This window comes from Curcuma longa, chromosome 11, assembly GCF_044706935.1.
Source record: "Curcuma longa cultivar G26 ecotype Majalengka, Jawa Barat chromosome 11, ITB_CL_G26_1.1, whole genome shotgun sequence".
In the NCBI taxonomy this organism is placed as follows: Eukaryota; Viridiplantae; Streptophyta; class Magnoliopsida; order Zingiberales; family Zingiberaceae; genus Curcuma; species Curcuma longa.
In genome coordinates this window covers 20,471,782-20,484,638 of record NC_133871.1, presented here as the reverse complement: position 1 = coordinate 20,484,638, position 12,857 = coordinate 20,471,782, and the positions used below count along the sequence as shown (strand labels likewise).

The following is a 12,857-nucleotide window of genomic DNA, read 5'->3' as shown; positions in this document are numbered from 1 at the left end:
TCTACAGCGCCACTCAGCAACTACATCAGCCGCGTGGGGGTCGTGAGGTGTTGTGGCGGCATTGACTTGAAGAGGCAAACAATTTAATATTATTTAAATTATAAAAAATGGAATATTGAAATGATATATCAAAGAGAATATGTAAACATCATTTTTAATGAGGTCTATAATATTAACTCGAGAATTGAATAAATATGAAGATACAATTTATTATGCTTACGCTTTTGACATTGACTACTTCTTCTGGTCTCAGTGGTGCGGCTTTGAAATAGTTGTTACAATTGATTTTAATTAACATTTAAGATTTATGATTTTGATTAGGATTTAAAATTTAATCATAATTATTTTAAAATAATTTTGATTAATTTAAAATAATTTTAATAAAATTTAAATAATTTTTATTAAGTTGATAAATCATAAACTCTAAATATATTATAAATATTTTTCATGAATCTGTTCAAAATTATTTTAAATTAATCAAAATCATTGTATAACAATTGTAACAACTAGGACTAATTATTACAATAATATTAAAGGTAAGAAACAATGTTATAATAATTATTCACCTTATAACAACTACCGATAACTACTATAACAACTTTAAATAAAAAGTATTTTGGGAATAAAATTTTTGATGAACGCTCTTTTGATTTTTTTTTAAATATCTTTTTAATGATTTATACAATTTGAGAAGCCCATTTAATTTTTACCCTATAACAAAACATTTATATGATTTTATCAAAAAAAATATTATATTTAAATAAGAAATACTATGTAATTATTCTAAACTTTAAGATTTTATATCATTTTAATCTATATAAAATGAAAACACTTGGAATTAAATTTTGTGCTGTAAGAATTAATTTAAGTGCTTTCTGAGTTACCATTAAATGACAACAAATTTGTATATTTTCCTCTCACAGAAAATAGATTATAAAAAAAATAATCATTACAAATTTTTTTATGACAGCTTTTTAGCACATGATGCATAGTTGCTCTCAAAATTTTTGGGGAAATAAGAGAGGATGAACAAAACCAAATGAAACATAGCATGTCACTTAATAATAGACTATTTAAGGTCTAACAGTCTCAAAATGTTCAAAACAGCCCAAGCTACAGTTAAGGCTTACGGTGGAACAATTTCCAGAAGACAACCACTCGCCAAATCTGAAACTCCTCCGAGATCATCAAGCAACTTGAAGGAGATTAATTCACTTCATCACAAGGTACAATTACAGGGGAGAACTGCAAAAGGAAGAGAAACTGGATCAACTTTTTCCAGTTTTGAAAAGAGGTAAATATTTGTTACACAAGAACCTCATCATCTTCGTCATCTGCAAAATCCCACCCAAGTGCAGTTTCAAGTAGACCCTTCAGTTTTCTCGTCTGCACTTAGCAAACATAGTAACCGTATGAAAGCTCTTTAGAAAAGGGGAGAAAATAAGACAAGACTGATATTGATCTTATACACAGGAGAAGAAAGAGTTCGAACCCAATAGAGCAAGTCACCATCAACAACTGAAGAATCCAACACCAACGGGAAGAAATCCTGAAATTTCAGATGACCGTCAAACTATAATTTAATTGATGTTCAAAAAATGAAAGCAGGATGAGTGAGTAGAAATTCCAAATGAGGACAGTAATCCTGTCGACAAATCATCCTATGCTTATTTTGAGGAGAACCGTGAAAATAAATCATTGCATGTTCGTGTTCCAATGTAGATATCACATATCATATAGTTGATATTCTGGTGCTCAATGAACTAAAATAATGAAAATTTCCTTTGACTACCTTGCAAAGTCGAAATAAGAAAATTTCCCTGGAGAACCACGCCTCGTCCAAGAAAAGGGATATTTCCTTTCCTGAACTGTTTGAATGATTTTTATTTCTCTGAAATCCATGCTTCAGTTGGTAGAAGATAACTTTGATAAACTGCATTTTAACACTTTCCAAATCATATGAGAAGAAAGAGAAAACATAGATTGTCAAATACCAAAGGCCAAAAAAGAGATTGCGCTGCTTTGTTTGCTAGTTTATTCTGCCTATTTAGCAATCAGTCGACCCAAAACTGAAGCTCAAATGAGCAATTTTCAAGAAATTAAAGAGTAACGAGACGTGACATGCAAATACTAACCAACTTTATTTTGGCATGACAACTAGTATTTTAGCATTATAATTATGAAGATGCCTTCTCTAATTTCAAGGAATGATCTCTAGATGCTCCTTTCACAATATTACCCAACACCAAAGGAGCAATTTAATAAAGTTAAACAATAAGGAGATCATGGTTTAAGTGCCAAGGTTTCGGTCCTATTTAACCAAAATGATACAGTCTTGATAATGTATTGAACCGTACCAATATGATTTTAATATTTTTTAAATATAAAATATATTAATTAAAAATAAAAAATAATCTAAATATTTTTTTAAAATACAAATAAAATTATATATATATATATATATTAAATTAATAGGATAGTTTTATTAGAGTTTAATTATGCCTATTTAAATTATCTCTACTATAGTTGTTGATTGAAATTATTAACCTAAGTTATTTCTACTATAGTTTTATTAAAGTTAAGTTTGACCCTTCTCTCCTTCTTGTTCCACGCCACCAGCGACTGCGAGGCTCGTGCAGCATGTCTGCGGCGGCCACAGTGCCCCCGCTATGCCTATGGCCGCTGGCGTGTCAACGCTGGTGCCAATCAATAGGCAAAATGAAATATTTTGCCCGTACCAAGCGGTATGATAGTACTACTCACACTTTGTCAGACTATAACCATGCCACGCTACCTAGCTGTTCCACCCCACGACATTAAACAAAAAATCATGAATATACTGTTTTTGATACTACTCACGAAAGATATGGATGATCAGTGCAGTCAATAGGAGAAGCACAAAGTGGAGCCATCATGATCATAGATGCATTATCTTACTGTTTCTCTTTAGTTTCTTAAAATTCTGTACCAACATCATCAAACTATATCACTTACAGAAGAAGAAAACTTGTACTAACACAACATTACAGAATCACAATAGTCAAATAGCCAATTAAAGACATGTTTACTTTGAGAAATGGAATGTGCCAATGTAAGTGAAGAAACATAGCAGTGGGTTAACTTATGAATCCATTAAAAGTTTACCTTGGAGAACAAATGAGTTCTTGTCTGAAGTGGCTGCATGAAATAGGAGAAGTGTGATGTTCCAGTTCAACTGATAGGATAGATCACTCAAACGTCATTAAAACACATGTATCAAAACCATTTTAAAATAAATAAAATCAGTTTACAATGTCTCACCTGAGCACAAGTATACAGTAAATTACAAAGTCAGTCTTTTGGCATCAATAACAAGATGAGCGATGATCACATACTGAAATTAAGGCAACCAATACACCTTCCAGGATAACTATCGAGGATACAACTAAACCAAGGGTAAAGAGGTTTACGAAAAATAAGAACAGGGAAAGATTAATGCCAGAAAAGATGAATAAAAACAATTGGCATGTACTTTCCTCAATTAACCAATGTACTACGAGACAACTCTACAACTAGCTCCTTTTGCTCACATGTTTATTGTGATGATTTCATTCTCTAATTGATCAAAATAGGCTAATATGTCATTGCAATCAACAGCTTATGCCTGTACAAGAGTAGCATGGATGTTTCACAAACTACATATTTAACACAACAGGAAATCAAAGAAAGATCAACAAGCAAATACACAGTTTAGTGAGATATTCTACTTTTACATCATCAGTAAGCTACTTGAAGAACAAATTTTTTGAACTTACTGCTTCTACGCAGCTGAATAGAAGGATAACAAAAGACTTCCAGTGTTTAAAAGCTTCAAGTGATTGCCCCATCTGCAAGATAATTTTGACAAATAAAAATGCTCTAAATTAAGAAATGATGTACAGATGGATATACCATAAAGGCAACAAAAGAAAATTGTAGCTCCCCCAAGAGTGAATCTTCTTCACCTCCATAATCTTTGATCAATATCTTTTCCAGCAACTTCGTCTGAAATGGTAACACTAAACAATTAAGACAGAAATTGTACAGGAAGTACATAAGAACCAGAAAATTGGATTATTGAATTAAAATCTGATGTAGGTTTATGTAGAAATATTATAGTCTGCTAGAAGGGAGTTTGATCGTGTTTATATTAAAAACTTTTTTTTTTACTTTTTTTGTTATGGACTCTACTGAAAATTCAGGAAAAAGCCAGGCACTGTCCAATTATTGTTTACTGGGAAAGAAACTCCATTTTCAGTATTATTTGATTTACATCACCATGAAAAAGAGAAGATGCAGAGCTAAAATCTTATACTACCATATTAAAATCATCAACCTTCAAAAAGAACATTTTATTATACACTAACTATCACCAATGATCTCGGTATAATTAGGAGAATTAAAAGCAGCATAGAGATAGATCTTAATGACAAAGAAATCGATGCAGCAACAGCAATTAGTTGAGATATGGCTTATTGTTGGCGTATTCATTTTAAGCTTCTTCTGGAAGATGCAAAGTTACACGAGCTTCAAATTTCAAAAAAAGATGTATAACAATTACCCTTAGGGGGCATTTGGTTGGGGGGTTATCATTGATAACTTTGGTTATCTATTTGGTTCAGGCATGATCGATTCCCAAGTAATGCAGCATCACCGCCACATCAGCAAATAAGTTATAACCCGAGAATGTGATTATTTTGACAGCCTAAGATTTTCTGCAATTTCGGAGGTTAACAAAAAATTTTTCCATGATTACCCTTTGATTTTAAAACTGAGTTAATTGAAATATATCATGAAACCTAATTGAAACTCAGTTAATTAATTCAATAAATTTTAATTTAAATACTTATAAATTTAAAAGAGAATTTATTTTAAATTTAAAAAAATAAAATTAATGAATTATTTTATTTATAATTATTTTAACGAATTATTTTATTAAAATAATATTTTATTTTTAATTTTAAAAAATAAAATTAATGTTTATTTATGAATTTAATTTATTTTATTAAAATAATTATTTTAATGAATTATTTTATTAAAATATATAAATTTATTTTAAATTTTAAAAAATAAAATTAATGAATTATATTTTTTAATTTAACAAATTATTTTATTAAACATTTATAAATTTATTTTAAATTTAAAAAAATATAAATATAATATATTTATTTTTTATATATTATCAATTTATTATCATCATTAATATTATTAATTTAATTTAATTTATTCTAAAAATAAATTGAATCAAGGGTAATATAGTAAATATTAAATTGGTTATGTTTTATTCCCTCCAAATAAATAAGTTGAACCAAACAACATTAGATTATGTTTTATACCTCATAACTTTTGTTATGTGATTACCTTATGTATGATAACTTGAATTAAACGCACCCTTATAGTCTATGAAATAACAACATATGAAATGATGATTACTTTATCAAGGTTAATTGCTGTAAGTTCCTCTGCAGAGATGCCCTTGTGACTGACAGAATGGGGAATAGGCGTGTAGTAGCATCCATGTTTGTAATGTTCCTCTCTTTCTAACTTTGAAAACGTACTGCTCCTTAGTTGCTCAATCAATTGTTTCTCCATGGCAGTTTTAGGAACTTCAATTAATCCAGACTCATAGGCTATTGTAATCTCTCCACCAATGGGCTCTGAAAATCCTCTTGAAAATTAGGATAACTTGAGGTATCAAAGAGCACAACTATCATAGTTTAGCAATATAGAAGTGAACAAGTAAGATGCAGAAAATAAAAATAGGAAAACAGAAGGATATGGACAGAGGAGCAAGAAGTTTCATAATCTATGTTAAGAATGAAAAGGAAACAAGGAAATAGGGAGCTAAAACATTGTAAGAACATTCAACAAGATGTCTCCAGAATATAAAAATTGCTCAAGCTTTTATTATCACAAAATTCATGTATGGTGAAAATATCAAAATAATATTATTGATGCATAGATCACTTCAACCATTCAATCCATGAATTCTGGTGATATCCTGATACTGAAGACCACATTCCTCCATTAGATCAGAATAACAGATTATTAAAAATCCAGATTAATCCACAATTCCACATTACAGCTAAGGCCAACATTTGTGACTGAGTATGATCCTAAAAGAGAATCATGATTCACAAGCTAAACATAATACCAGAGAATAGAGAAGTAAAAAATGCTTTTAAAGTTATGCAATATCTCATGTCACAAAGTACATAATTGATCCTGTACATCTTTATTTTGACTTAATCAGATAAGTTCCTCATTCTCCTAGTAAATAGATATTTTTATTTACTTCTCCAAGGTTAGCACCACATTCTAGTATAAATTTAAATTTGGATATCATCTAACCAGATCTACATAAATTAGATATGGCTACCCTTAAGCAGGCATTAAAAGAATCTAAAATATGATGATCCCAAATTCTTTATTAGTTTAGCACTAGTCTGTGTTACAAAGACAAAAATTACAAGTTCAACTAAGGAGGCATTGCATTGAGGATGTCACTAGGTAGGAGAGGAGACAATCAATGTGTAAGGTAAAAATTAGTTGACAAACAATAATACACATGTTGCTCCTGAAGAAAAACAACGAAATACACCCAAATAAGCAAAAACACAAAGTGACAAAGATCAGAAAGCAGTTAATGAATATTGATACAAATGCTGATCTCTTAAAACAAAAATAAGGGAATACATTGACATGATCTGATATGTGTGAACCCGCATCTTGACATGGATTGACACTAATACCATACTGTTCTAAGACAACCAGTATCATCATAAAAATATTCAACCTAGCAGCTATTACTAGAAAAAGGGAAAAAAAAGAAAGGTAAACACATTAAACTAATGAACCACAAGTACAGCTATTGAAAGAACACTTTTTCTGAAAAAGTAGATAACATATCAAGTTACCAATTTTCTCAATAATACTCTCTGTGATGTAATTAGAAAGTTGTTTCCACTCCCCATATCTATCTAAAACGTAAGGACCAAGATGAGAATCAAACTCCAAGCATCTAACTCCTTCAGAGTACCTGCCTTCCTAGACAAAAGTTAAATTATATGTTAACTTCCTTTGCAAATAGCTCATTCTACTTAGCATAAGATAATGAACAAGTTGGCAAAAGCTACATGCCAAGTTATAAGTCAATCCATGCACTCTAATGTTTACACTGCTTAGCTTGCAAAGCAATAACACATAATTTCTAGTCACAACAGAATGTGAGACAACATTCGGATTGCTGCAGATTTCCACATAGTTGCTTCTCCAATATAAATTTCAAGCTTCTACAAGATCTACAATTTTCTATTAGATGGATTATGTATAAGAACAATGTAAGCCTAGAGAATAACAAGAAGAATACCAATCCGGTCTCATCAAGCATACTGAAAACTGAGAAATTTGCTTGCTACGACATTCCCAAATTTCAGAAAGTGATTTTGTGGTATCAACTTTGCTTCATCTTTTGTGTGTGAACTAATTCTTCAGGGAGACAGAGGCTCAAGGAGAAACCAGATTAATGTTACTGAGAGAGTGTGGATAGACATGGAAACCCTAATCTTGCTGATGAGGAGGGAAAATGTAGGATTTAACAAGATAGAGTGCGTTATTTCATGTTTTTGACAAATATTTTAATGAGGTTTGCATTGAGTTGGCCCATTTCCTTCAAAGGTTCTGATGAACTGTAAGGTAAGCAAAGACAACACAATTGGAATTTAGTGCCCCCATACAGATTCTGTCTTATCATATATTGAACTGTTGCATGAGAAATTCAACTATATTATTAGTCATAAATAAAGTGATGCAGAATTATGTAACTATCATATAAGAGTGATAATCATGCATGGAAACCTCTTCTTCAGAAATTTTGACCAACCGCTCTTCTGAATGGTTCCACTTGCGAACAACCACCTGTTGGAAGCATAACTTCCTATCAGTCAAGTCTATTGGGTACAAAGACTACAACTTATGCAATAAAAACTATAGCTAAAAAAATTCTAGATGATAACCTCGGCTGATCTTGTACTGAGGAAGAAGCCAACCATTGGAGAAAATTCATTGCCTTCCCTACACAGACAACAATAAAAACTATAAGTGTTATGTCTCAAGTAACATTTCAAATCTTGTGTACTAATTCATGCAAATCTGGAAGTACAATAACAGCGCAAGGTTAACCAAAAATATGATCACAATGCCCTATGAGGTATAGCTGGCAAGTAGGCAACTGCCAACAAAAGAATATCAATATTTTGCAGGACAGCTTATGCAATGTCCAAGAAGAATCCACATGCTCACATACCATGCAATCAAATAAGTTCGTGACAAAAACTACCTGGCCAAATTTTGATTTTCCAGAAAGCACAATATATTGTACAAGATTCATTAAACAACTAATGTTCAGATACTTATACCTTGTAAGCTTTGCTAAAAGCTAAGAATTAATTCTGTTTCAACTTCCAGGGAATCTACAAAAAAACTAGGTAGAGAACAACACTAAGCGGCTTTTACATGTAATGAGTCAAGTCTAGGAGACTATTGAACTAAATAATCTCGAGTTATGAATGAACAAGCTGAATTATTCATTGGAAATTGGCAAATACATAACTCATGGTTATGAATTATAAGCTAACTAGTCTAGTTGTGTGTCATTAGCAGAGTGATTATATATGTTGTTTACTTGTATAATGGGCTTAAGGTTGTCAATTCTATATGTAGCAGGAATTGATCTGAGTTAGCATGATCTCGCACAATATCTCACAGAAGCAATCACCCTTTGGGGATGCTAACCTGTGGTGGGTAGTTAGTAACATTCCATTACAATAAGACGGGTGTAAATAACAAAACCTAACTAAACAATTATTGCAAGTGATGAAAATGCTTAGAAATTGTCTTACTTGTTTGAGGAACTATAGTAGATAAAGTGGATCCCTGGTGGGATCATCTTGATACCCTTAAACATTGGCCCCACGGAGAACATCTGGAAGAATGAATTATGGATAAATCAAGATAGCTAGATCAAAAAGTTGAGAAGAAGAAAGGTCTCATAAAAATTAACAAGAAAGGGTATTCTTTCCATCATTTCTTTGTTCAGAATCATACTAAGTACATTTGCCGTCTGCATTTGTTAGACACAAGAAGCAATCACCCAGAACAAAAGCAAATATCCAGTTACTGAAAGACTCAAATGTTTATACGATATAAATAGACAAAATAAGCAAGGGCAACCAAAAATTATCTTACAGAAGGCCCTAAATAATGTAAGTTTCAAACTTGACGAGGCAATGGTAAACTTAAACGGAATGCAGCTTGTGTTAGAAAATTCATTCACAAAACTGCGGCGATGCTGATGTTTGTAGCTTAATAGTTGAAAACCCTAAAAGTAACCCTTTTCTTTCATTCTACTAAAGAAGTTCCTATGCGAAGCCACAAAAATTATCGGGCAAGAAATAAATTTTCGAGGGATTTTGAACTGAAGAAGCGGAAACAAACATTCCTAGTGCTTTCTGAATCAAGGATACAATATTTGAACTTGTCTTAAAGAAAAATGGCAGGAGGGAGCGGTGGCTACCTGGGTGTCGATACCGATGAGGGTGAACTGCGGGACATCGAGCAGTAGAACAGTCGAACCCTTCTTCACGAGATCGAGAGCGGTCTCCTGATCCATCCGTAGCGGAAAGGGGGACGAGGAGCAACGGGCTATAAAGAAGCAGAAGAGGGGATCGACCCCTTGGCTAGTCCGCTCCGGTCGCGCGGCGCAGTCGCGAAGTTTCAGGAATGATCGACGGCCTTTTTAAGTTTCGTTTAGCGCACTTCCATCCACGCGTCTCCATTTATCAACCAAGCAGCCCAAAAAATTTCGACGAAAAACATAAACATAACAATATGCATTTATTTCCCTGAAACTGATAAAATTTCAGAAAATCATTCCTAAAAAATATAACAAAATTTTTTTAAAATGAAAAGAATGATAATATGGTTTCCAATCTGAGATTGAGAGATATATCAATGTTGAATTAGTTATTATGGAATTGATTTATTAGAGTGAATGGTCAAATTTTGGTGAAGTTGAAACAATACTTTTTATGTAGTAGTCAGTTGTAATTTTCTGATTTATCTTCTTATAGATGATTATAAAATCAATCGTGTAAAACCATAAAGTAACATATTCCACCTGAAGAAGGGATATCAATATCATACATCAGTTTTTTTTTCTTGATAGTTGACAGTTTAATTTTTCAATCTCAGAACAAAAATGTCTAATCCAGCCATGCAGTCATTCTAATCACTCAATGAAGGAGCAACTTAATTAACATTGCAATTAAAACAAAAGATTCAAATCACAGCACTAACTCAGTGGGAGGCTAAACTAAAATTGATGGCCAACTTATTTGCTTAATTAATGTGATCTTAAACTATTTAAGAGAATTCGAAGAAGGCTTAATTTATAACTATATATTTAATGTTCTAGGCGAATTAATAGATGCATTCCCTACATGAGGTATGACTATTTTTATTTTTAATTTTTTCTTAAAATTAATATAATTTTTATATATTATTCTTGTTGGTAAATGTTTAAAATTGGGATGCTAATCGATAAATTAAATAGCTACCACTAGTGTAAAGTACTTTTACAAAAGTATTCAACAACCATTATAGATCGAATTGTATATGCATTGTATGGAAAAGGTGGATGGACATGTGTAAGAAAATTTTTGTGTGAAAATCAATCAACTAGCATTGATTGAGTCTAATAACGAACACATGGAAAGTAGATGTTTATAATATATACATAGTTATATATATTGTAATTTTGCTTAGCAGATTAATTATTGCAATTTTGTGATTTGTTTTGTTTCACGTATTCAGAATTCACAAAATTTGATTTCCAATTAAGAATTAAATTTGTAAGCATTTGAAATTATTTAATAATTCTATATTTTTTTGTTGAATTTTAAAATAATGTCACATGTTTACCATATAATTAATTAATTATTTCGTTAAATAATCACTTAATAATATTAGTAAATTAAAACACCTTATAGCTACGAGTCCTTTTTTACGATCTCAAAACTTTAAGAATATATAATCATAAAGAAAAACAACTTGCAATTAAGATGAAGGATGAACTTGCATCTGATTGGCGTGGGGAAAGGTCAAAAACAAAAAGAAATTAAAACTAGATTTTCTCAAAGTTTTTATCCAAACTAGTGCATGTGATCAAGAAGTGGATCAGAACATATTAATTGTGGTGCGACCGTGACAGTCGGTAGCTGCGATACATGACCATCTGCTTGCAACACGTATGGAAATCTATCAGTCAGCAGCCTGCGAGCAGCATGCATGCATCATGCATGTGCGTAGCCAACTACAATCTGCCCTTCGAGAGTCAAGGATCAAGATCCTCAAGCATGGAAGACTTTCATTCCCTTCAGTTGCAACTAACAAGTCAAACCTCTCCTCGTTTGTAAAACCACCAGTCCAACTCCTATCGTTCCAATTTCATATCCTCGAGTTGGTATATTATCGCCCCCACTTTATCCCAAATCTCCTCAAGAGCATTCTTCTCTATCTCCTTTTTCTGCACTACTTCTTGTGCATGAGATGAGGAGTCCTTGCTGCGATAAGCAAGAAAACAACAGGGGAGCCTGGTCCAAGGAGGAGGACCAGAAACTCATCGACTACATCACCCTCCATGGCGAAGTCTCCTGGCGTTCACTCCCCAAGGCTGCAGGTTTGTAATAATTAGATTGATTTATTGGTTTACACCATGAATATATACATATATACTGCTAAATCAACCAATTAATTCCCGTAAATAGTAATAATATATAACCGTGAGCAGGACTGCTTCGATGCGGTAAGAGTTGCAGACTGCGGTGGATCAACTACCTTCGGCCCGACGTCAAGCGGGGGAACTTCCAGGAGGACGAAGATGATCTCATCATCAAGCTTCACGCATTACTCGGAAACCGGTAATTGCTAAGGATCAGAAATTGTGGATCAAAGTCGTTGCTGACGTCTTAATTAAAAATAGATTTAGAACCCTAATAGAAATTTAATTAACAATATAATTAGGTGGTCGTTGATAGCTGGGAGGTTGCCGGGGAGGACGGACAACGAGGTGAAGAACTATTGGAACTCGCATCTGAGGAAGAAGCTGAGAGGGATGGGCATCGACCCTGACCGCCAACGCGCGACGTCGGCGCTGGCGCGGCGCCGGACGGCGTGGGAGAGCTCGAACGATGGCGACGACGACACGGCAGGTAGCACGGCGGACGTGGTAGTGACGAATTATGAGGAAGCGGATCGGTGCAGTAATGGTGTGCCTGATCTCAACCTTGACCTTACAATCTCCATGGCTTGGGACCAGACGAGACCAGGAAGAATGCCTGATGAATCGATCGGCAATAGTACTGATCAAGCGCTTGATCACGAAGACTCCACTTCTGCCAATCCCACGCTGCTCCTATTCCGATGACACTATGAACTGAGATCGTGCGTGCATGTCATGCAGTAATCACAGATGAGTAAAATTAGATTAATAGACATGCATTATACTTGTTTTATAGTCTAGATTTAAAAAGAAATTTAAACTATTCTAAGATTTACTAATGTGGCTTGATGTTTTGTATCTTGTAAGGTGCTACGCATATAAAAACAACTCCTGTAATACTTCTTGTTTCCTTATGAGTACATTGCGACCACACTTTATAAGGAAAAACATCATCATTATATTACTAGTATGTCATATCGCGACGTCTTTTAATCTTTATTATGATGATGCCATTCTCCCTTCCCGTTAGTGAAACGTCGATATAGTTATTTAATATTTT

General features: G+C 33.0%; 2 protein-coding genes across 4 annotated transcripts; one reads left to right on the top strand and one right to left on the bottom strand.

Moving 5' to 3' along the window:
• Window positions 1–1,032: 1,032 nt before the first annotated feature.
• LOC141841711 (uncharacterized) lies at window positions 1,033–9,798 on the bottom strand. Of its 3 annotated transcripts, none has more exons than XM_074729892.1 (13): window positions 9,593–9,798; window positions 8,919–9,001; window positions 8,034–8,091; window positions 7,876–7,935; window positions 6,936–7,065; window positions 5,452–5,675; window positions 3,931–4,023; window positions 3,795–3,866; window positions 3,145–3,177; window positions 1,793–1,933; window positions 1,493–1,549; window positions 1,318–1,386; window positions 1,033–1,245 (listed from the first exon to the last, which is right to left on the bottom strand). In XM_074729892.1, exons 1-13 carry the CDS (start codon window positions 9,686–9,688, stop codon window positions 1,207–1,209), a joined length of 1,155 nt encoding a protein of 384 aa, XP_074585993.1. In that variant the 5' UTR covers window positions 9,689–9,798; the 3' UTR covers window positions 1,033–1,206. The 3 variants fall into 3 exon arrangements, with proteins under 3 accessions (XP_074585993.1, XP_074585994.1, XP_074585995.1); XM_074729893.1 differs by having other exon boundaries at window positions 6,936–7,057; window positions 7,901–7,935; XM_074729894.1 differs by lacking the exon at window positions 1,793–1,933.
• Window positions 9,799–11,594: 1,796 nt separating this feature from the next.
• On the top strand, window positions 11,595–12,678 carry LOC141838847 (myb transcription factor 42-like). Its single transcript, XM_074726440.1, has 3 exons — window positions 11,595–11,755; window positions 11,867–11,996; window positions 12,100–12,678. Exons 1-3 carry the CDS (start codon window positions 11,626–11,628, stop codon window positions 12,500–12,502), a joined length of 663 nt encoding a protein of 220 aa, XP_074582541.1. The 5' UTR covers window positions 11,595–11,625; the 3' UTR covers window positions 12,503–12,678.
• The last annotated feature ends 179 nt before the right edge of the window (window positions 12,679–12,857 follow it).

Coding starts and splice junctions, on each gene's coding strand:
- LOC141841711 (XM_074729892.1), bottom strand. CDS start 9,688: ATGGATCAGGAGACCGCTCTCGATCTCGTGAAGAAGGGTTCGACTGTT. Junction 7,066..7,875: donor TCAAAATTTCTGAAGAAGAG/GTTTCCATGCAT, acceptor ACTTTTGTCTAG/GAAGGCAGGTACTCTGAAGG. Junction 1,934..3,144: donor GAACTCATTTGTTCTCCAAG/GTAAACTTTTAA, acceptor GTTAAAATGCAG/TTTATCAAAGTTATCTTCTA.
- LOC141838847 (XM_074726440.1), top strand. CDS start 11,626: ATGAGGAGTCCTTGCTGCGATAAGCAAGAAAACAACAGGGGAGCCTGG. Junction 11,756..11,866: donor TTCACTCCCCAAGGCTGCAG/GTTTGTAATAAT, acceptor AACCGTGAGCAG/GACTGCTTCGATGCGGTAAG. Junction 11,997..12,099: donor CACGCATTACTCGGAAACCG/GTAATTGCTAAG, acceptor CAATATAATTAG/GTGGTCGTTGATAGCTGGGA.